At 41.1% G+C, this 23,173-nt stretch overlaps 2 protein-coding genes across 2 annotated transcripts in view; one reads left to right on the top strand and one right to left on the bottom strand.

Moving 5' to 3' along the window:
* TSPAN5 (tetraspanin 5) overlaps positions 1–11,459 on the top strand; it is an 84,001-nt gene extending 72,542 nt beyond the window's left edge. Inside the window, exons 3-8 of the mRNA XM_010291090.1 lie at positions 1,127–1,273; positions 3,165–3,335; positions 5,314–5,439; positions 10,080–10,127; positions 10,253–10,369; positions 10,980–11,459. Coding sequence (XP_010289392.1) covers positions 1,127–1,273; positions 3,165–3,335; positions 5,314–5,439; positions 10,080–10,127; positions 10,253–10,369; positions 10,980–11,045 — 675 coding nt within the window. The 3' untranslated portion in view covers positions 11,046–11,459. The remainder of the gene's footprint in view (positions 1–1,126; positions 1,274–3,164; positions 3,336–5,313; positions 5,440–10,079; positions 10,128–10,252; positions 10,370–10,979) is intronic.
* A 7,502-nt stretch (positions 11,460–18,961) lies between these two features.
* RAP1GDS1 (RAP1, GTP-GDP dissociation stimulator 1) overlaps positions 18,962–23,173 on the bottom strand; it is a gene marked incomplete at its 5' end in the record, with an annotated part of 65,613 nt that continues 61,401 nt past the window's right edge. Inside the window, one exon of the mRNA XM_010291101.1 lies at positions 18,962–19,630. Coding sequence (XP_010289403.1) covers positions 19,503–19,630 — 128 coding nt within the window. The remainder of the gene's footprint in view (positions 19,631–23,173) is intronic.

Raw genomic sequence — 23,173 nt, 5'->3', positions numbered from 1 at the left:
GGAAAGCAGCAGTTCAAAGCACTCAGCCTGGGTTCAGGCTTCTTTGAGGAAACACATGGAGAAATGTCTGCTAAAACAGTGTACTTAGCATTGACCTGCCGCACTGGGGAGGTGAATGAAGACATAGTGGTTCTTCAGCTCTTTTGCTGCCAAAACGGTTTAGGAAATTGTAAATGCTCCTGTGCAAACTCACTGGAATAAGGAAGACTTTGTACTTGCTTCTTGATATGACTCATCTGTTCAACATCAGCCAAACTCTGGTTAAAATGTGTTTAAAAAAAAAAGCTCCTCGGGATTGCTGGCGTCACAACCCAAACTCTGCTTCTAAAGGGGGCAATGGCATTACAAGCAGACTGTGCTGACTGTCATATCTAAAACACAGCATATGTGGTTTACCAAATGATAGGTCAAATCATCTCCCAAGAAAAGTCCTTAAACTGCCTTATGTCCTACTAAGAGACTTAACATTATTCTAAAATTTTTCCTGCTAACTGATTAGTCAGTAGCTGTACTTTATTTATATGAGTTTTTGGCACTGTGGATGCCTGTAGTTAAATTGGCCGGGTATCTAGTTTGTCAAAATTTGGTGTAAAATTCGTTGTTGCAAGATGCTGCAACCTAGGAGCTCACTTGTAATTTCTGTCAATTGTTGTAAATACTGAACATAAATGCTAAATATAAGGTGATGTTCTTGCTAGTGACTGCTTTTCCTATCATAACATGTGTAACTGTGTGCTTACATAAACAATGTATATGATACCTAAAATGCATCTCAGCATGGGTAATAGGATTGAGTTAAGTTTTGTTCAAGTATCTATTCAGACTTTCTGGCAGACTAATTCTCATTGCTACAGAAGCAGTAAAATGCCCTGTGGGTTTCTTGCAGAGGACTCTAGAAGCCCATTTTGTTGTTCGTTCCACATATTGATTCAGAAATATTGTACATAATCACCCTTTTTATCTCTTTTTTTTGAATGCAAAGATTTTCTTAATTGTGTTTTCTTGCTGTATTGCATAACATTATTTGCTGTAGTCTTCTACCTTTTGAAAAAGAAAAATGCAAGCAGAATTTGTACAACTGGAAACTGAACATACTTGTTATCCCTTGGCATTGTTTCTTTCCCAGGGCGTGCTGTCCAATATCTCCTCCATCACCGACCTAGGAGGCTTTGATCCAGTTTGGCTCTTCCTAGTGGTAGGAGGAGTTATGTTCATTTTGGGATTTGCAGGATGCATTGGAGCTTTGCGAGAAAATACCTTTCTTCTCAAATTTGTAAGTAACCTTTGCAACTGTGGCATTCATCGGTTATGTAGCGTAAGTCATGTTCTCTGTTCTTGCTTAACAGTGTAAAGATTTTAAAATGTCTTTTGGGGAGGAAGGTGTTACCTGATGTGAAAGTACTGTTCTGTGGATCTTTTTTGCTTAACTGTTAACACTTTACAGCTCTTCACTCTCTGGCGCTTAATGCCTATTTTTAAGGTTTGAAACTATTGATGGTAAGAACCATAACATGGAACTACTGCTTTTCATATGGGTATAGCCTAACATTTTGCTTTCCTGCCATGAAAAGAGAGAAATTTCTGCTAAGAATCGGCACGTTAAAACTTGAGTCCATAACAAGCTGCCTATGAAATATGAGAAATATAGATACACCACTAAATGTGACCCATGTGATTTCTGCTGTGCCAGTGCCCCTCATGGTACAGAGGAGATAGGACTGTTGTGAGGGGCTGCTTGCTGATATCTTCAGTTCTGTACCGTTTAGCTAATTTGGAAAGGCTTCATTGCTTACTGTCAGTGCTGGGGCCTGAGGGGGAGGAAGGGAGGAGAATGTGCCCAGGATCGGTAAAGAAAACAGAAGTTGTCATCTTGAACTCTGGGCTGGACTGTTAGCTGGGGAAGGAGCTGCTGATATACCTCAGTATTCAAAACTCCTTCAGCTGAGTAGCCTGGTTCTGTGTTTTGAAAGCCCTCCTCCTGTGAGCTTTGAAGCTGAGTTGCATTTCAGATAAATTTAAGATTTATAATAAAAATTAAAGATTCTTTCCACCACCACCCCAACTTCCAGAGTTGGGCACAGCCTGGGTAGTAGTTGTGTCTTCATAACCATTAACTGTTAATATATACATGGAAAGGCTTCCTGTGAAACAACTGCTTTCAAGTGACAGATTTGGCTCCCACAGACATGTTGTATAAGGGGAGGAGGCAGTTGAGAGTTACAGTTCTTGAGGCATTTATAAAGCAGCTTGGGATAGTTCTAGCTTGCTCTTGTCTCACTTAAAAAAAAAAAAGGGAGGGGAAAGAGCTATTGTAACCTTTTTTTTTCTCCTCTTCTTTGCTTCTCTTAGCTTGCCCAAAATGAACCCATCTGTATCAGCAATAGCTTCCTATACAGCAGCTGCAAGAGAAATTAAAAATGCATCTGAACAAACATAGAGAGCATGTTAAAATGAAACTCCAAGGCACAATTGCAAAAGGGATGGACTTCCAGTATACGAGGACCCCTGTGTGTTTAAAACAGTGTAGACTCAGAGATGCTTAGAGAAAGTGGCAGATCATTAGTAATGCCTTTGGCATCCATTGCATTTGCATTAATCATAGCAGCCTCATTTGGTTTTAATGTGCATGTGAGTCATTCCATAGTCATTTGGCTCAGACTTAGTCATTAATTAATTTCTGCTGTTACCATTTTTGCTTTGTCTGCTTAGGCAGAGCTTTACCAATGAGGGTGTCTAAAGAAAAAGTCACTTAGAAAGCATGTCACTGGCACTATTGGTTGTTTATGCCAATTGGTATTTGGTTGTTTATTGAAAATGTAAGTGCCTACATAGAAATTTAAGATGAGTTTTCAGAGGGCCCTACAGGTGGTGAATAGCCATCCCTGTTGAAATTTACAATGAAAACTCTTGGACTCCTTTGAAAATCCCAGTGAAATGTCCAAAGTTTGAATTTGTTGGCATTTTTATTGTTTGTTAAGATTCCTGTACTACAGCCCTAATGAAAAATGGTGTATTTTTAATGTAAAATTTCCTGTGTGCTGGCATAGCTTGAACTTGCACTGAAACAGATAAAGCCCTAACACTGGACATGATTGTGAGCCTTGAAGAGTAAGTTTTTGGTCATAAAGCAAAATAATGTAAAGTTTTTTTCTTTTTCTTCATAGTTTTCTGTGTTTCTTGGAATCATTTTCTTCTTGGAGCTTACTGCTGGTGTTCTAGCATTTGTTTTCAAAGACTGGATAAAGGACCAGCTGTATTTCTTTATAAACAACAACATCAGAGCATACAGAGATGACATTGATTTGCAAAACCTCATAGACTTCACACAGGAATATGTAAGTTTGACTGTGCTTATTTTTTGTAAAGCTTACTGTAAAGAAATCTCATCTATTTTTTTTTACTTTCCATCTGTGTGGTTTCTTCAGATACAATAACAGAAATATTCTACCTTATAATGCTTTTGAATCTATGTATGTATATTTCTCTTTATAGAACTTCTACAAACACAAAGCACCTGTGAAAAATGGCTTATTTGTTGATGTGTGACTGAGCAAAACAAGGTGGAGAGTTGGGATGACCTATTCTTGAAGACTTAGAGATAGTGTGTCAAATCCACAAGTTAACCATCAGTGTTTTGTGTTCAGTTTTTTGGAGCATGTTCCATATGCTTATGAAGATATTTTAGAGTTCTTGGTGTCCAAAATATTTTATAAAATATTTTATTGTAGGAGCTATCACATCTGTTGAAAAAATAATAATTTTCAAAGTTTAATTTGGTTCTGAGATGAATGTTGATGTAGCTTTATAATGTTAGAGGTGCTACACCACACTGCAGGTGGCAGAGATGTTTAGCTGGTGTCCGTGAAATGAGAATGTTATTTCTTTCTAAGTAGATGTAATGCAATTAACCTAATGAAGTGGGCAACTCAAAGTTCTCGTAGGAAATCTCCAGATGACGCTACATCTGCGCTTCAGAGGGAAGGGTGAAGCCAGAGATGCACACACTTGTACAGGTTAAGCTCTGTAACTTATCAGTGTGTGTAAAGGAGTCTTGCACTGACTTTCGAACACAAGTTATTTTGCCAGTACCTTCTTGCTCCAGTACTCAATTGTGGCATGTGTTGATGAACTCCTCTTTGAATTTGGCCTTGTGTAGCTAACATGGTTAAGTGTTGGCTGAAATCATGTTTACTAATTTTTGTACATTCTGCAATTAAAATAATTTCATTTGATGTTTGACTTGCTTCTATATGCATTGAGGGGGGAAAAAAGACAAGTAAGTAAGTAACAGGATGTGGATCCTTGCACTTGTTTGAATCTTGTCCAGGTGGGACGAGGTCAGAAGTCACCACAGTCTGAAAGCAGTAGTCCACTTGTATGCAACCAAAAGGCTACAGTCCAATTTTGCAGGCTCTACAAAAAACTTGCTCTCCTAACTGGATTAGCACTCTTATCTGCTAAGTCAGAGACAGCATGAGTCTGGAGAGCTAGCTACTTTTTCAGCAAGTAGAGATAATACTCGAAGACAACATATTCAGGTATGGCAGAGGGAACTGTGCTACACCTAGAAAAAGAGAATTGCCATTCTATTGCTTTTTAAAATGTGGTTTGTTTGGGGGTTTTTAATTTTTTTTTTTTTAAGATTACATAGATGGGTTCATTGGGCTAGCTCCTTAAATGCTGTAAACCATCAGTGCTCCACTGATCTCCAGTCCATTCTTTGTGTGTTCAGCATGTTTTGCCAGAGCCTAAGCCTACTATTTGGTATATTTACTTTTTGAAGGATTCTGCCTGCCTACAGTAAAGATGTTATTTGTGCAATGTGTGATGCTCAGGAAACAATGTTTTCACACTGTTTGATGTACAGACAGGCAAAGATTCCCCAAACTGGCAAAAGGAGCAGCTATACCAGTGTAGCCCTCGAAGCTGATTAGTTTTGCTGAGAACCTAGGGCACATTAGACAGGACAGAGTATCATACTCTTGGCTCTACTATCCTCGGGGCCTGAGCTTGTAGGCCTGTGCAGCTCTGGTGTTGTGTAGGCTTATTGGCCCACTCCATGGGTTTCTCTCTAGAGAGCAGCATTGGAGGCTGTGAACATAGCTTTAATCACATGATAATTTTAGAACAACTTACAGGTTTGGAATGTTCTTTTTGTTTTAAAAGACAAAAACAGGATAGCTTCAATGAAACCAGAGGGAATCTCAGATTTTGTTTTGAAAGCTAGAGGGAAACTGGCAGGGATGATGGATGTTATTAATGATGAGATTTGTTTGTTCTGAAAGTCAAGAAGCTCTCTTTTCTTTGTTCTAGTGGCAGTGCTGTGGGGCTTTTGGAGCTGATGACTGGAACCTTAATATTTACTTCAACTGCACAGATTCCAACGCAAGTCGAGAGCGCTGTGGTGTGCCATTCTCTTGCTGCACTAAAGACCCTGCTGTAAGTGACGGTCTCAAGAGGGTAGGATGGGTCTGCAATTTTAAATCACTCCATAAGATTTTTTTTTTTTTTTTTCCCCCCTGGAAGTCCTGCATGATCATTACCTTCTCACCAACCTTGCAGCTCAGCTTAATCACTAACTTTTCTGTAGTCAGCAAAAATACTGGGTTAACTTAAGTCTTCATTGTATGCTATTTGCTGCTTTTCATTATAATGAGAGAACCATGGGCTTGGCTAAACATATGTATTAATTTTAGCAAGTATAAAAAACAGAAGCCCTTAATGAGTGGAAGGATATGAGCTTTCAACTGAATATCATCAGGATATTTCATTTGCTGCCTTAAAGAACAGCAACTCTAAGATAAAACATTCTAAAGCACGTATTACTCATTATTTAATGCAGTGTCCAGAGACTGCAGCAAGTTTGACCCTGTTTGCACTAGGTATTCTAAGGAATGACAGCCTGTGCCCTGAAGAATCATAGAATAGTTTGGGTTGGAAGGGACCTTTAAAGGTCATCTAGTCCAACTGTCCTGCAATGAGCAGGGACACCTTCTACTAGATCAGGTTGCTCAGAGCCCTCGTAAAAAAATTTCTTCCTTATATCTAGCCCAAATCAAGCCTCTTTTAGTTTAAAACCATTACCCCCTCATCCTATTGGTACAGGCCCTGCTAAAAAGTCTGTCCCCATCTTTCTGGTAAGCCCTCTTTAAGTACTGGTAGGCTACCATAAGGTTTCCCTGGAGCCTTCTCTTCTCCAGGCTGAACAACCCCAACTCTCTCAATCTTTCTTCATAGGAGAGGTGTTCCATCCCTTTGATCATTATTGTGGCCTTTCTTTGGACCCGCTCCAACAGGTCCATGTCTTTCCTGTGCTGAGGGCTCCAGAGCTGGACACAGGACTCCAGGTGGGGTCTCACCAGAGCAAAGGGGCAGAATCGCCTCCCTTGAGCTGCTGGCCATGTTTCTTTTGATGCAGCCCAGGATGCAGTTGGCCTTCTGGGCTGCAAGCACACATTGCCGGCTCATGTCCAGCTTTTCATGCACCAGTACCCCCAAGCCCTTCTTGGCAGGACTGCTCTCAATCCCTTCATCCCCCAGCCTGTATTGATAGAGGGGGTTGCCCCAAAAAGGTGTTGGAAGACACACCATGGCAAATGAGCCCACTTAGGGGGACCAGAAGGTGATGTCCCAGTTAACCCCTACCATACCAGCAGCATGTTAGGCATCTGCTCAGGATTTTTAAACAATTCCCATGATTTACAAAGCAGACTCCATCTGCAGACTGAGAAGCATTTTAAGCATTTTCATTCACTGTGACATGCTCGTCAGAGCAGCATATATTCCAAAACCCAGCAATACTCAGCAAAGCACTGGAAGATATTCACAGTTAAGCATCTGTGTCAGACTTGTTTCAAGTCTGATCTCCCTCCACCCAGGTCTGTATTTCAGACACTAGGAGAGACGTTTCTTTCAGCTTAAAATGAGACAGCTGCATTTAAGCCCAGGGTGCCTTTCTTCATCCTCTGCCCATTGTTCTTCGTTGATGCTTACACCAAATTAATCACGATAGTGTCTGAGTACATGAGACATTTTTCAAACCCGTTTTTGTCCAGCATTACTTCGCGGGGGGGGGGGGGGGGGGAGAATAAATCAAACAGAAAGCCCTTTGTATGCCTGCTTGGGCTCCTTTTGCCATGCACAATAGGGCCACTACTCTGCAGTAAGATCACTCATCACGATTGATGTTACCCCACGCAGTCCATAAGATGCATGTGTAGATGGCATACACCACCACAGATGTGAGTTTTTATCAATACTCTCTAGAGGAAAACAGAACTTAATCCTAAATAAAAAGACATTTTTGATGGCATCAAATAGATATTAATGCAGAAGAGAATTATCACAGGCAAACTTTTGCGTCATTTATGCACTCAGAGGCAACTTGACTGAAAGAGGAAAACGCAGCTGAGAGCGTGGGTTCTTTTGAAGAACTGTGACATATGATTGCATTAGAATCTTGAGTTGGGTATGGTCATCTTTACATTCTCTTTTTTTCCCTTTAAAATTACTGCTTGTCATACAGTCATCTGAGATCAGACTTGAAAGGTCAGAAAATGTTTGATGGAGCAGCTTTTTGGTACATTTTTTATGTCTTTTTAAATAGTTTCAGTTCTGGATCATCAGGCAGAGGATGTTGGAGCACTGCATTACTACTATGGACATGATCAAGAATGAAGGGTAGAGTGTAGGGAAGCAGTTCACTGGAATAGGGATGAGTGTGTGCATGGAAACTCTTAAAGTGGCTAACACTGCATACATTCGACCTTCCCATAGCTTAAAAGAAGCAGCCTGTGAGTGCTTGTATTATCTAGTAGTTCAGCTGTGGCTTTTTCTCCACCTGGAGTGACTTACAGTTCTTTGAACGTATGAGTCTGTGGCACTGATGGAAGTTAGGTAAGTTGCCAACAGGCACCTCAGGTGCTTCCTGCCTTGCTAATGCAACACAGTTGCTGCTCCTGGCATCCAGTCACTACTGCTGCTCTCCCCCTCTCCTGATAAGGCACTGCCACTTGCACAAGCTGCATTCTGGTTTCTCTGCAGTGAACATGTCTTAACAGTAGTTAGAATCTTTCTCACAAACATTTGCTGAAAATGTTTTAATGAAATATTAAAACACAATGTAGGTTAGGCTCAAGCATTACATTATGCTTAGAATACCCCCTACTTTTTGCCTATCTGCCCACCCACCCACACAGAGAGGTCATCACAAACCAGTTTTAAAAATATAGTTGTTATAAAACCGAAACAGTGACAGCAGTACAAGGTAATCTTATAAATACATAATCCATGCTAAACTTATCTCTCTCTCTCTCTGTGTATATGGTTATGCAGTTTCTTAGGGGGTGTTGCAGCAACCAGAAATTTAAAGTTAAGTCTCATTATAGGGAAGTAACATGCTTAATTGCCTTTAAAATAAAGACTAAGAATAATAATATTTCTAAAAATATTAGAAGTCGTGCATATAATGGATATAATTGTAACCAACCTGTGACTGGTTCAATTGCCATGATAAAACACAGGTTTATTCTGAGAAAAAACAAAATTGTCCTTTTGGAATTAGGATGCAGTGTCGGACTGATGCAAAACATTATGTGGATGCTTTATTGAACAGGACTTACTTTTTTAGTTTAGCTTGAATTAGGAAGCAGTTAAGTTTAAGGTAGGCCAAAATAAGTCTCCTTTAAAACAAATTTGGACTCCTATAGTTCATTTTTCTATAGTTTAGCAGGTTGACGTGTTCAAAATTCCTGTACAGGCAAGGCCTAGAAAAGTTGATTTATTTCCATTTCATTCTTCGCGCTTGCTTTCGGTTAATGGATTCCAAAGCTAAAGGCAGAAGCACAGATGATAAAGCAAGTAGGCATTCAGTACAAAGAAGAAAGCTTAAAATTCCTGTGTTGGAATCTTACCTATTTTTACAGCCTTGAAGTTTGTGGCACTGTTACATTTTTAAATCCTGGAAGAGAAGCATTCATGTCATTAAAAGGTAGAAATTGCTCAAATCTTAAAGGTCGATTGAGGGAATCCAGCTTGGGCAACTGACAGGATGCAACCTGTTGATATACTTCCTGCAAAGTGAGGAAATGCTTAGAGGACCTTTAACTGTTCATAGGAGGAGATATCTTTTTCCGTATGGCTGCTTTTAAAAATCTATTTCTCTGCTGGTTGCCTTTCTCACTTCCCACAATTTGATTAAATTGTGGTGTTCAGTACACCTTGCTAAGATTGGCTGGTTTTCTCACTTCCTTGAGTAGCTCCTTCTTCTGCTTACCGTTATTATATGAGCTACTAATGCAGTATTTTGCTGCTATTGTGGCTGACACCAAAAGTAGTTGCTTCATTTTATTGCCTTGAAATGACTTTGTATACAGAGTAAATGCAGCTTCAGCTTCTGATGGGTAGCACTTGTTCACTAGGAAAAGTCTGCCGTAGCCTATTTTATTACCTGTGCTTTGGGAGTACTAAAGCAGAGGTAGTAGGAAAAAAACCCCTCCTTTCCCATTGGTATCAAGCTCCTGTGAGAAAGAATAGGCAGTAAGAACACTTTACCGCATTTCTTCTTTTTCCTCCCTAGTTTTTGAAAAGGAACTAGGTACAGTGTATATATTTCTACAGATATCCTTGGTAAGAACTTGCAGCTTCTGCAGCAGAACTGCCCCTTCTCATCTTTTCACGCTGCACAGACTGAAGCCTGAAAACGTTAACAGTAGCCTTGGCACATTTTTCAGTATAGACAAAAGCTTTTCAGCAGAAGGTTCTTTCACTTAAAATACATGTTCCCTAGTCCCTTCACTTTGACTTCTGAATTGCATCTGGAACATGGAGCTCATCCAGGTGGAGGGCTGGTTTCGCCAGCTTGCTTCCCTGAGAGCTGAAAGTACTTTTTGACCATGGGCTTTTGTTTGTGGCAAATATTTAATAGCACTGAATGGAAGATGAAAGGGTTTTTAAAAAGCAGTGTGGTAAACAACGTTAGGATGGTTGTCTTATTACACACAGAACCAACTCTGGGCAGTGGGGAGAGGGTGTCTGGGGGACACTTCACTGATTGCCTCTTTTCTGTGTCTCTCTCCTAGGAAGATGTTATTAATACTCAGTGTGGCTACGATGCAAGGCAAAAACCAGTAAGCATTTTATTTTTTTAATATTGTATCTTAAGGATTGAATTCCTCTTGCAAGAGCAGATTATTCTACTGATGGGATAGTTGGATGTAATTATCTCTGTTTTCTTCCCTCTTCTCCTTGGCAGGAAGTTGATCAGCAGATTGTTATCTACACTAAAGGCTGTGTCCCTCAGTTTGAGAAATGGTTGCAGGACAATCTTACCATAGTTGCCGGTATATTCATTGGGATAGCATTACTGCAGGTAAACATCACATTCCCTGTAATGAGTTACACAGAAGAACAACAGATAAATAGAATGTATGAGGGGGGAACTGTATATGAGAACTGGGAATACAGTGTCAGTTGCACTTAGAAATATATCGTCTGTAGGTTTTAGAGAGGGGAGCTAAATGCATGAGGCTTTCTTTGTGTTAAGGAATATTTAATTTTTATCTGTAGGGATGCATTTTTTTTGTCTGTCTGCAGATCAAAACTAACAGTCTGTTAGATAAACATTAGGTAGAGATTTTTAAGCCTGTACAGACCTACTGTTTCTGATGGTGCTTAAAGGAGCAGCAAAAAGCCTTCACAGTTGTTTGTGTGAAGCAAGTCTGTTCAAATTCACGGAACTCAAATTGAAATTCAGTGAATTCAAATTTGCTGTTCAAATTCACGGAACTCAGTGGCACTATAAAAATACTGGGGTTACAGGAGTTTTTTGATATTCTTCCTTCTTTCAACACTTACTATTAATTTGATTTCTAACTTTCTGTTGCTTGTTTTCATATCAAAGTTCTGTATAACCTAAGGAGTTTGCCTGTGTGAAAAGAGTTGTCCAATGCTCAAAATTAATAAACTGTTGTCTCTTCCAGATATTTGGGATATGCTTAGCCCAGAATTTGGTTAGTGACATTGAGGCTGTCAGAGCCAGCTGGTAAAACTGCTGAAGTAACCACAACAAGACACTGGACAACCGAAACCCTCTGAAACCTCCAGTGTGTCGCTCCGACACCAAGCTGCATGGACATGGGTGACAGGGAAGCCTTCTCTCCCAAGTAGTCTCAAGTCTAAGTTCCTGATATTGCAGTGAACTCGTGTTTCTTTGGGGTGGGGGAGAGAAGAGTGGGCTGTTTAAAATCTGCTGCTCACTGACAATTTTTTTTTCTTTTAAACCACCAGTTTGAAAGCTGTTGAGCCGTGAATCTCTACTGTATTCTTGATCCTGAGTAAAAAGTGGACACTTTTTTAAATTGGTGTATTCGATGGGACAGAGTTGCATCGTTGTAGTCTGTGGATATGCTGTTTATTCTTTGTGTCATGAGCTCTTCGATAGCTGCCAAATATTCCTGAGATGGTCTCTCTCCTCACCACTCTGTAAAGGAACAATCTTCTTGTTTTCACAGCTGAACATAGCTACAGGCCTAAATCCATCAAGCAGGAAGCAACTTTCTATGCATCTATTGTACAGTAAAAGAAATAGTTTTTAAAACAAGGGAATTTTTTTTTAATGCAAGCTTCCAAACGTCTCCCTGTAGTACCTAGAGGTTGGAATCAGCAATCACAGGGAGAATTGCCTAATTTTATCAAAATCTTTCTTCCTTCTCCACCCTTGTACGAAGGGAAAGGAGTTTTATATTTGACAAACAAGGGTTGTAGAGCCTTTGGTTGCTGCCATACCTTAGGACATCAGTCTCTTAAGGCAAGGATGGGATATAACTGTATAAATGTATGAAAGCAGTGTGGATGTTGGGTCCAAGTGAAGAATATTATTCAGAGAATGAATTATATATTAACTTAAAAAAAATCAAAGCATATGTATCTGATATGGCTAAATCTTTTGTTTCTCTGTAATTTAGTGTAACCTAATGTATTTAGGGATCTCACTGATATTAGTGCTTTGATATACTTGTGCAAAACTTCTTTTAAGATAATTCCTTGGTCTGTTCCTAGCTGAGGCTTTGGTCTTTTTTTTTTTCCTTTAATTTGTTTTACTTGCATGAGCTGTGGAGTAAGAATCTGTGACATTCCAGTGCTTTAAATCTGTGCATATGTTTTAATACAGTCTAATCCAAACTTACTTATTGGAAAATGCATGTGATTATGGAAAGATCATATCCCATTCCCTTGGAAGGTGGAGAGAACAGCTTTTGCCAGGGTAAATGCTTACCACCAGTGAACAAATCTTTGCTATGGAGATGTGTCTCTCATTGTTGCTCTAAATGCAACAAAAAGTTTTCCTGAAGCAATGGAATAAAAGTTTTAAAATAGAAGCACGTATTAGGATCAGCCAAGACAGACTCTTTTGAATTGGATAAAAGAGAATTTGGAATAAAGCACAAATAGCGGAAGAAGAATTAGATCAGACTCCATCCAGTTTAGAGTTTTTGATTCGTTCTTCTTCACTAACAATAGTGAACTTACAAACCTGACCATGGCTTGGGTAGTTTTATTGCACTTTGTATAAATTTAGCTTGTTGTATGACCCTTTTCAGTACCTGCAGAACCAGTCCTGAAAGCTGTTAGCTCTTGGCTCCTGCTTTCATCAGACAGTGGCAAAGGGTGTGTAGCACTTCTTTGTAAGAGCCTAGCATCTTTCTGAGATGAATTTCCTAATAGGAAGTATGGGGAGTAGAAGAGATGAATGCATTGCTTTCAAAGCTTCCTTGTTCTGGATAGAAGGCTGGCCTGATGACCTATTAAGGTCCTTTCTGGTCCTGTGACTCTTAAAGATGTGAGTACATGTACCCTTGCACATTTTGCCTTTCTGTGCTTTAGCTGACCATGTTTTTTTCTTCCCTTGAAGGCTGGTGGTAGGCACATCGGTGCTCCACAGATGCCTCAGACAGTCCTGTTGTCCTCCTGTCTTTGAGCATTACCTCATCCTCTTCTGGTTAACTCCCACTGACTGGCTCTGAATCAGGCAGCCTCCATATCCTTTGGTATCTCCTGTGAAAGGCCAGCCATGACTCAGTAATTTTTTTTCAAAGCTTTTGAAAGCAATTATAATTCACTGTCCTTAATAAAGTTGGTTCCACCTCACCACAGTGTTACGTTTTTCTTAGCTGCTCCTCAACTTGAGGAGTTACTGGTGTTTGTTTTCCCCAAAGGGACACACCGTTTTGCCTGACAGCAGCAGGACAGACAGATCATTCCTACCAGTGTTGCTGCACTGAGGCAAAATGGTGTGGTGAGAAATTAGGGACGTGTGGCTGAGAAAGTAACCCCTCCACCCAAGAGCCTTGATTCTGACCCAGTGCTTTGGTTTGGAGAAAAAAAAAAAAGCCTACATTACAGAAACAATCCCTGTTGCCACTGATCTTGAATGCTGCTGTTGCTGCTGTGGGCTTCTGAAGACACCTTCATTCTACTTGAATTTCTGCAGTTGTACTGCATTGGCCTTCTGTCTTGTCATGCTGTTCTCTGAGTTCCGGTCTGCTGGATGTGTTGTTGGCAGTGTCAGACTGATAGGAAGGTAAATGCTCTGAGGTGAGCAAATCTTGTTCTCACTACTTGCACGTGTGTACACAACTGTGCAACACTTCTGCTGAGTCCCAGAATGACTGATTGTTCTTACAAAAACCACTAAATAACTTATTTTTCTAAAGCTTGCCTTTATTGCTGACGATGCTGATCCTTCCCCCTTCCCCGTTCCCAAGAGATGCTCTTATCTTCCTCATTTTTGCAGTTGTTTGATGGATGCATACTGAATGTTCAGGATTAGCTGTCTGTATTGCACTTTTAAATCCCACACTTTTTGTCTACAGATGTCCTAGAAATGCCCCATCAGCAGCTACTCAGCAGCTTAGGTGTCCAGTTTGGAAAGCTTGTGGGAGGCCTTGGGAATCCAGCTATTATTGTCAGAGCCTGCCAAATGCGAGCAAGCTTTCTTCCAGAAAACTTTGTGAAAACTTCAGGTGAGCTGCAACTGCACGACTGCTGGCTACATGGGCTCATTTTCTAAAGCAATAAGATATGGTAGGCGGTATGACTTCTTGGCAATTTCTAGCCTGCCTGGTGTGGTGGTGGGGTACATGTGAGTTCAGAGGTCAGCCTAATTAATGTGCAGTAGTTGTTCAGAAATTTGTCAGGCTTGCAGCCCTGGTGGAATGGGAAACAGCTCTGTTTGCTGGGCGATTCATATGGGATGGTGGCATTACTAACGAGAGATCTGGTAGATTCTGCAGTAGTCCTGGCTTTAAAGCCATTTCCAAATTCCCCACTGAGCCCTGCCAAACGGCATCACAGTCCTTGCTCCTCTGCTTTCTAAATACTCTCCATATTCACAGGCTTTTCTGTTGTTTGATCTCTTTTTTTTTTTTTTAATAGCCTAACGGACAAATGTTTGATTTGCCTCTGTGTGTCTGTTTCAGTAGCAGTAGGATCTCTTTGCTTCAAAACCTGTAATTTTGATTGTGCCCCTTAGAGTTTGAAGCTGTGGAGATGCTTGCTCAAGTGTACTGTCCTGAAAGCCGCCTTCTCTCCCCTTTGAGAGAGATGCTAATTGTAGTTCTGGTGTGTAAATAGTGTTTGAAATGTAAATAGTAGCATGCAGATTAAATGATTCTTGCACATGACTGCTTTTCAGCCTAAAAGTGTTTATTCTAGATGTGAAAGGTGTCCACCATCAGAGTTTGCTGATGATAACCGAGTGGTGGTGGTTCCAGCTCACCTCGCCCCGGAGGTGAGGCGGGAGTCCTTTAACCGCCTGCCCTCTAGTGTCTCCCCAGCCGAGCTGCACCAGGCCCCGCGGGCAGGTAAAACCCTCGGGTTAGTAGCAGGACCTCCCTTGCCTTTTCCCTTTGCTACTTGGAGTTAGAACAGCATTAGACTGTAAAACGGGGGGTCGGATTCAGCACCCCCTACCAGTTGTGGGAGGTTGCCATCACTTGCGGCAGGACGCCACATGGTGCTATAAGAACCATCCTGAACGTTGTTCCTGTGTTTTTACTACTTCAGAGATGCCCTTGGTAAAATTGATTCTGATTGACAGCGCTGGTTACAAGAGAAACTCTTGTGTGAACTTTTGATTCCATTTCCCTTCTTGCTGTTGTGTGCCTTTTGGGTGCATTGAAATGGCAGTTCTGCAAACACCTAGGAAGGAGATTAGATTGCAACAGGTGTTGAGTGCTGTTGAAGGTTCCAGTTCTTCCCCCCCATCTTTGTTTTCTCTCTGAAACTTTTTCAGATATTTGTAATTGGTCATGAAACTGTCTAAAGCAAACAAAATAAAACTACCCCGTTGGATCCATTAGCTACCAAATTTTGCCACTTGAAGAAAAGAGAAAAGTCTCCCTTAACACACAGTATAAAAATAAGTGGTGTGACTACTAATGTGAACCAGGCAGCACTGCTAGCTGCCTCTTGTGTTTCAGCAATATAAATGTGTTAATAAAAAGCTCCATCCTTATCTGTGTTCATGTTCACACTGTGTACGTAGTAGAGATGGATCTGATACTACCTTGAGCTCTGAGGAGATTGGAATTTCGGTTTGGTGACTCAGACCCCTCCCCGATACACACGTTCCAGATTAGTTCCAACTGAATCTCTCTGGTTCATCCTGGGGTGTATGGCAAGGTGTTGGTATTTACCCTTTATGTATCATTCCTTTTTATACGAATGTATTCTCTTGTGTTCCTTTTTTTTAATCAGTTGTAAAAATTGATTGTAAAAGCCAACTACACTTACCAGTTGAAAGTATTTCTATAACTGAACTGCATGCCCAGTAGAGTTTGACTTGAGCTTTAGTTTTCTGATTTTGGACTGGTTACCTTCAGTCTAGGAGAAAAGCATAGACCAGGTACATAATGTATTACTTGTCATCTTTAGCAATTAGGCTGTGGTATTGTATCACATGCTGATCTCAATGGATGTAACTGGAGTCTACTTAGGAAGTCAATGCAACTTCCTGGTAATTCATTTTAAGCTATTGAAAGTGGTCTTGATCATGCTACTTGTGTTCTTGGGTTTTTGTTTTTTAATAGAGGCATTTTTTAGGAATGTTTTAATACACTTATGATGGACAATACAATAGTTTTAATAGTTGTGCAGTATTCTGTATTTACTTGAAGTAAATCATTTTATATGCAATTTGTTAGATAATTACGATTTTATAAATAAAATTGCGTGAAGTATGATGTTGTGAATGCGTACTCTTGATGTAGCACTTAACATTACCGGTACAAAGATACATTCGTGCAAACTTCCTCCAGGAGAAGACCTCTCCCAAACTAACAGGTGACATAAATTCCCAAGTCTCTCATATGCAATATAGAAGATTGTGTTCTAATTAAGTCACAAAACACACTATCATGCCACCAGAGGCTGCCCTTAAATGAATAATAAGCTAGTACGTGAAGAGCACATCCCCACATGAGGAGATCCCATATCTACTGTTAACTGTTGTTGAGGTCTCTGGCTAACGAACATGCTCTGCTTCTTTCTGGCAGGTCGTTGGTGTTCCTCGGGCTGCTGTGTCTGCTGGTTAGTACAACTGTTGGAGCTCTCCCTGTAATCATTTTGGTGACCCTGAAGTGTTCAGAAGTTGCTGCTTTGCAGAGAGCAGCACAAAGGGGATTTGTCACAACTTAATTAAACTTTTGTAAAGGGAGGTGGTGAGAATTTCACTTTTCGAAGTGCAAGGTGGGTAATGACGTCTTGTGCATGTTTAGACGCAGCCCAGATTTTTAGTATTTCAAAAACTGTAGAGCAAGCTAATCCAATCCAATATCTCAAACCTATAGTTTTGTTTGCAAAACACCACCATGACTGATTTAAAAGCCCATCTCTATATCCAAATTGAAGTCCAATGCCTTTTGTGTATTTCAGGCGTATACGTTGATCTGCGCGTATGGAAGTGACTTGGCAAAATAAGAATGCACATGTGGAGGAGGCCTTGGGTGGGGAGGGAAGAACAGAAGTCAGCCAAAAAGAAGCAAAGTTGAGGGCATTAACTAAGTCTTTGTAATATGCAGTAGATGTGACACACTTGGGTAGGCCACTTTCACGGTGGAGGGGATACTAGGAGTGGCTACCTGCATTCTGTCAAACTCTTACCACATTTGCATACTGTTTCTTGAAGTTGTGTCTAGTTACCATTTCTAGGACTTTTGAAACCGATGACCTTTTCTGGGTCTTGTGGCCTCATTTGACCAAAGAGTCCTCTGGATCCAACAGCACAGCATTTGTGTGGATAGATACAGTCTCTTCAATTACCTCCTACTGTGACATACACCCGTCTTTGCCCTTGTGCAGACTTTCCTTCTGCATCTAGGCACAGATCTTGCTTAGAGATGTAAGTCACTTGATATTCCATCCAGGGAAGCCACCTGAAAGTAGAAGGATGTCACAGTTGGCCTTTGTGCTTGCTGTGACAGTGGTGTCCCAAACACAAATTTGGTGATAAGGATATGGCCAATGCTTAACGCCAGATCCAGTTAGACAAGTGGGTGAATGGGAATTCTGTCAGTGTCGCAACTTTGGTTACGATGAGCTTGTGTGAGTGCTTGTGGTTTATGCCGATGTCAAAAGGAATAGTCTTTTTCTAGACCTGGGTAAGTCGTTGGTAACTGGCCTTTCAAATGTATTTCAGGATCTATTTAGATCAATGGGAATTATTTCCATGCCTGAGAACACTTGGGCTCGCATGGGTCCACTGTGAACTGTCTAAACAAGCTGGTTATGTTCAGGAGTGCGGAGGGTCTGTGCTATTTGGAGCCTGATGTCACAGGGTCCTGGTCTGTTCGCAGCTCTACACTCTGTCAGTGGCTTTATTGCACTATTACTAGCAAATGTCTTTGGAATGTTTTTTTTTAAATAAGAGGCTGTTGTACAGTTTTGTATTAGAGGCTTTTTCTGTGCATTTTTGTCACTGGATTAAATGGATGTGGAATCTCTGCTGTGTGAATACTCCTGCAGCATCTGCTGTGTTTTGGCACAGTCTTGGAGCGTAAACCAGTTATTTGAGGCAAGTTTCTTTTCATAGCCAGCTTGTGTACATAATCCCTTCCTCATCGTGATGGGCATCTTCCCATCACAGGGTCTGTGGGATAGCCAGTGGTTTCATGGAGCTGGGAAGTGAATCTGGGAAGGTCAAAAGCAGCGTTTTTGCAACCACGTGGCATGGGATCGCATGGGTGCTTGGCCTCTGGGTTTGCCACCTCTGCTGATTAAAAAATGAGCCTGAAACTTCTTTGGCACAAGGAGTGCTGAATTCACTTTAAAATGTTACAGACCTTACAATCTTTGTGCATCGTAGGCTTGATCAAGCTAGACAATGGCATCGCACGTCAAAAATAACATGGGCTGGCTGGCTGGCTGGAACCTGCTATCCCAGCTGCTCCCTCTTTTCCCAAAGAGTTGTCTGCTGGCTTGCTCAGTGGCATATGACAAACCTACAAAAGAGCAGCTGTGAGATAAGATGCTTAAACTGGCAATTTCTCCTCTCCTTTACCTAGGAAAGGAGAAAAAGGAAGACTTTTTGCATGCTTTCTTACTCGATGGGGTTCTGTTGAAAAGCTGCTGCACAATAACGCCTTTAAAAATCCATCTACAAAAAACCCTCAACAAACAAAAACCCAATCCCAAGCAAGCCCGAGAGGACTCGTACCCACACGGCTTTATGGGATAAGGATTGTATAGTGTATTCCTGTTAAAAAGCACGATTGTTAAACCACACAGTCCCTCTGTGTGAGCACACACAGTGAAAGTGGTTGGAATAGTTTCCTTTGTATTCGTTTAGCTGAAAGGCAGTGATTGCATTGGGGCCAGAGCCAGGAATGGAAAGGGCTCCTCACCAGTGCGTGGTGGTGCAGGTGTGGCTTCTGCGTGTGGCTATAAAAAAGGACAAACCACAGGATAAAGTGAGAGCACTGAAATTTTTATTTGTTACCTCTAGGTACCACGAGCCTGACATTAATAGGCAAGACCAGTGAATGAGCAGCAGCACGTTGCATTCAAACCCGAATCTCCAAAGCACCAAAAATGGAGCTAGATTTACTTCTTAATCCTATGTCGGCACACTAGCCTGGACTTGCTGCATCTTGTATTGTCCCTAATTTAGTAGTAGTACATTGTTATGCAGTTAGGGGGCGTGAGGAAAGAGTCATTGTGTAGTACCACTTCTACATCATCATAGGACTACAACATGCACATTCTACTATGTGGCCCAAGCAACAAGAATACAAGTAGAACAGTTACGGGTGGAGACAGGTTCATGTTAACACCACCTATGAATTTGTAGAAACCTTTTTGGGTGGGTACCTACAGCAGTTCATCAGTTTGTGTGGGAACATTACATGCATGCACGAGTGATACAGTGGAAAACAGAGCAGGAGCGGCAGCAGGATGGAGGACAAAGGTGAAATCTGTGATAGGATGCACTGGAAACACGACCTTCCTCAGCTTTCTACAGCAAGTCTCTGCTCTGTTAGCAAGGCCTGCTGGGCAACAGTTTTGTTCTCGTGGCTGCGGAGTTTTGATACGACTTCTAGAAACGCCATGCTCTGCACTTCCTTTTGAAGGGGTTCTGGAAAAAAGAAATAGTAAAAGAAACGGCGCTTTGTATGAGACTGGCAAAAGAACAGGAAAGCTTGGTGAGTGTGAAAAACTTTTCTACTGAAGCTGGTACACACATAAGCACACAAATGTGCGTCAACACATCATCTGTTTGTTTACTTTTTCAAATTGTTTTTGAGGATGGAGAGAAAACTCTCTGGGACCTGGGGCATTCACAGACTCCACAAATTTCTGGTAGAGATGAAGGATGAAGCTGCTGCATAGCAGTTAAAGAAAATCCACCTGGATTGCCTTCCACAGCAGGTGCTTAGGAAGTAATTTTAGTGAAAATATTTTTCTGCTTTATTCCTTAAATTAGCCTGACCAAGTGAGCTTGCCTTGAAAGGTTCACTACATTGTTTGTCTGTACCAAATAAGCTCTGGTGGGTTGTGCAGGAGTGGGAAGTGGGTGAGATGGTTCTTTAATGGATGTGTCACCACCTGGTCACTGTTAGCTGTCCATCTACCGTTCAGCACTGAAGTCAATACAAATACAACACGTGGCACATTGCTCGATGCGGTGCATAGGCATACAGCACTTACGTTTTACTTGAAACTATGAGATGCGCTTTTATAATTCTGGTCCTGGATTGCACTGTACTTTGTACTAATAAGGAAAGGTTGGGAACAATCCATAAAACTAAGCAAGATTTTAAAAATGTGATGAGTTTTTTCAAAGACCTGTACTCTAGACATCTTCCAGCTGAGGTCCAAAGCAGTTTGTTTTGTTTCATGCCCTGTTCAGGCCACTCTAGTGAATGCCTACTCAGCAACAAACACCTATATACTTTTTGTTTTGCTTACCAGGTGCTGCTGGGAGCCTAATCCCTGAGCTTCCCAGGAGAAATCCCAACCATCTGTTTCAGATTAGCTATGCTGTGTACTATGCACATTTCCTTTTTTTAATACCAAACTTTGACATTTGTTTCCCTTCCTACCTACTTTCTTGTTCACATGTTTTCAGTTTTCTTGCAGTTTAACCCCTGCTGTGCAAGAGCTGGGAACTCTCATGCTGCCATGCTCCTGGGAACCTGTATATACAGAGTGATACCAGTGAAGCTGCTGGGGTATCTGTGTGGTGTAAGCACTTCCTGCTCTCCTCCTCCTTCTGAGATGATATAGTGTGTAAGCAGGTGTTACGGAACTGAATTTCAGGAATTTTCTGTGCTTTACAGTGGCTGAAACACTTCTGCTTAACATCCAGATTCCTGTGAGCCTGGAGACCCTCACACAGAGAAGTGGCTGTGCTAGCTATGAATGCTCTGCTTTTGCTTATTTTTTTATGTGTTGCCATTTTCCATTGTCCTCATTTTTCCCTCTTTCCATCCATTCACTCAGTTGCAAGAGCAACTTCCAGACAGCAAAAATAACATATATGTCTATTTACTGCTTAATACACAGCTGTTGGCAATATCAAGTTAAATGTGGTGCCAGATACCCTGTCACAAAGGACAGACAGTAACAACAGCAGTCATGGAGAATTAACCAATAATTAAATCAGTGCAATCACTTCTAGTCTTTATGGAACTATACTGGGGTCAGTATCTTTAAAATGGCTACACAGGTCTGTTTACAATAGAATACTGGAACATGTAAATATAAATGCTCACTGTGTGGAGATAGTGGTGAAAGTAAGTTAGAGGCAACAGGGCTGGCAGAGATGTGTATTAGTATTTTCACATGTAAAGAGGAGACTTGGCTCTTTGATCCCCCCTTGGTTAAAATAGTTAAAAAAAAAAAAAGTTAAAAGTTAATACCAGGGTTGCTCAGTCATTAGTCTCATGTACTCACTAATTTTGCACAGGTCTGTTCATCAGGGCTGAACACTGGGTCTTTACAGCTGCATATTGCAATAACGTGCCGTCTGTTCCGTGAGCCTGGCAGCAGGCTGAGAGGCCTCATGTCTTAGGCAAAGCTTACAGCGTGGTGGCAGACTGAACTCTGCCAATTGGATAACCCTAAAGATAAACCCCCTAAGACAAGACTGCTCCTTACTCTGGTGGAATAGAGACACAGGTATTTGACTTTAAATAACGCTGTCAGGTGGCAACGCTCAGGGAAGGGAAAATGTAAGTCTCAGGCAGAATTTCTGAGTATGGTTATTTTGGTTGGAAGCAATGGGAATACATACAAGAACAACACAGTGAGGCTGAGGAGGAACCTCTGCAGAAAGGCTTCTGCTCTAAAATGGATGGCTAATCCAAGCACAAAATGGCTCAAGAAAGTTGTGAGTGACAACTAAATCACATGTCTCAACTAATTAAAGTGAATGCTTACTGGGAGCTGAGGCTTGTTAGTAATTTTTGAGTACAATCTTTGTACACTGAGATGTATATACTGCTCTAAAAATAAATACTTGTTCCTTTAAGACGGCAGTAATAATTCACTTGCATGGATACACAGGTCACCAGAGATACACTTACAGTAGGCAGGGTGACCTCTGTTTAAGAGGGGGGGAAAAAAAAAAGCAGGTTTGTTTACAGGGAGAGCACACAATTAGCTATGATAACTTCTAATTAACTCAGTTGAATTGCTGTAAATTTTTCTCTGAGAACCTTCAAATGTTTCACACTTGGCACTGCGTGTGCAGACAGGCTCTGAGTTTCCATCTTTCTGTGCTTAATCCAGTTCTGTGTCATCTTAGTTGCCTGCAAATTTAATTCCATATAGTTTTCCGAAATTTGCTTTCCTTCTAGAGTTCTGAGAACTGAATGAAAGAAGCGTAGCCACTTCTTGAAACCTCAGCTGGAAATCAGATTTCCCTATGATACCTTGCTCTTTTTTTGTTTGCTTGTTTTTGTTTGCCCACACACAGGTGGGAAGTTGCAGTATCAAGCCACAGCCTGCTACACCATCCTAGAGCAGTCTGACCTTCAGCAGAGGGATAGCTCAGAAAGATTAGATGTTACAGTGTCCAGCAAGGGCATGTGTTAGAGCACGTCCTCCTCGTCTTTCAAAGCAACCATGAGCAGTTGTGCTTGGTGGCTGAGCACATGAGGGCTGCTGAGGGAAGGAGTCCTCTCAGTGAGGTAAGTGTAAAGATCCCTCCTAAAGCAAGATTGTAGCCTACGTGCTGTACTAAGTACTCATTTGTGTGCACATATGTCCTTGCAAATATTACCTGCATCTTTGTTTCCTACCATTCTTGTAGGAATTTAAAACTACAGGTGAGGAGGCTCCTTGCAAAATTCCACTGAATTTTACTCGACTAAGTTGACCCACAAAAAAAAGCCACCGCACATCAGTTAAGGAGAACTTGCAGCTAAAGGTGAAAATAAAGTTCTTGTTATCTGCATATTTGGAAAGAGAGCCTGATACTGTATAGTTTTAAATGCCTTCCATTTTTCTCCTGTCAGTTGAAGTTTGAGCTAGCTGCATGCTGCAGAAGCCAGAGTCCAATTTCTGCCATTAATATCCAAAACTGAGTTAACAGCCTCTTTCTTGACACTGTAAATAAACAATATAAATAAAGTGTCATAGTAAATTGAACCCTTCTGTGTACACTCATTGTGAA

This window comes from Phaethon lepturus, unplaced genomic scaffold, assembly GCF_000687285.1.
Source record: "Phaethon lepturus isolate BGI_N335 unplaced genomic scaffold, ASM68728v1 scaffold2830, whole genome shotgun sequence".
In the NCBI taxonomy this organism is placed as follows: domain Eukaryota; kingdom Metazoa; phylum Chordata; class Aves; order Phaethontiformes; family Phaethontidae; genus Phaethon; species Phaethon lepturus.
Note: the sequence above shows the minus strand (reverse complement) of the source record. Positions and strands in the feature narration are given on the sequence as shown.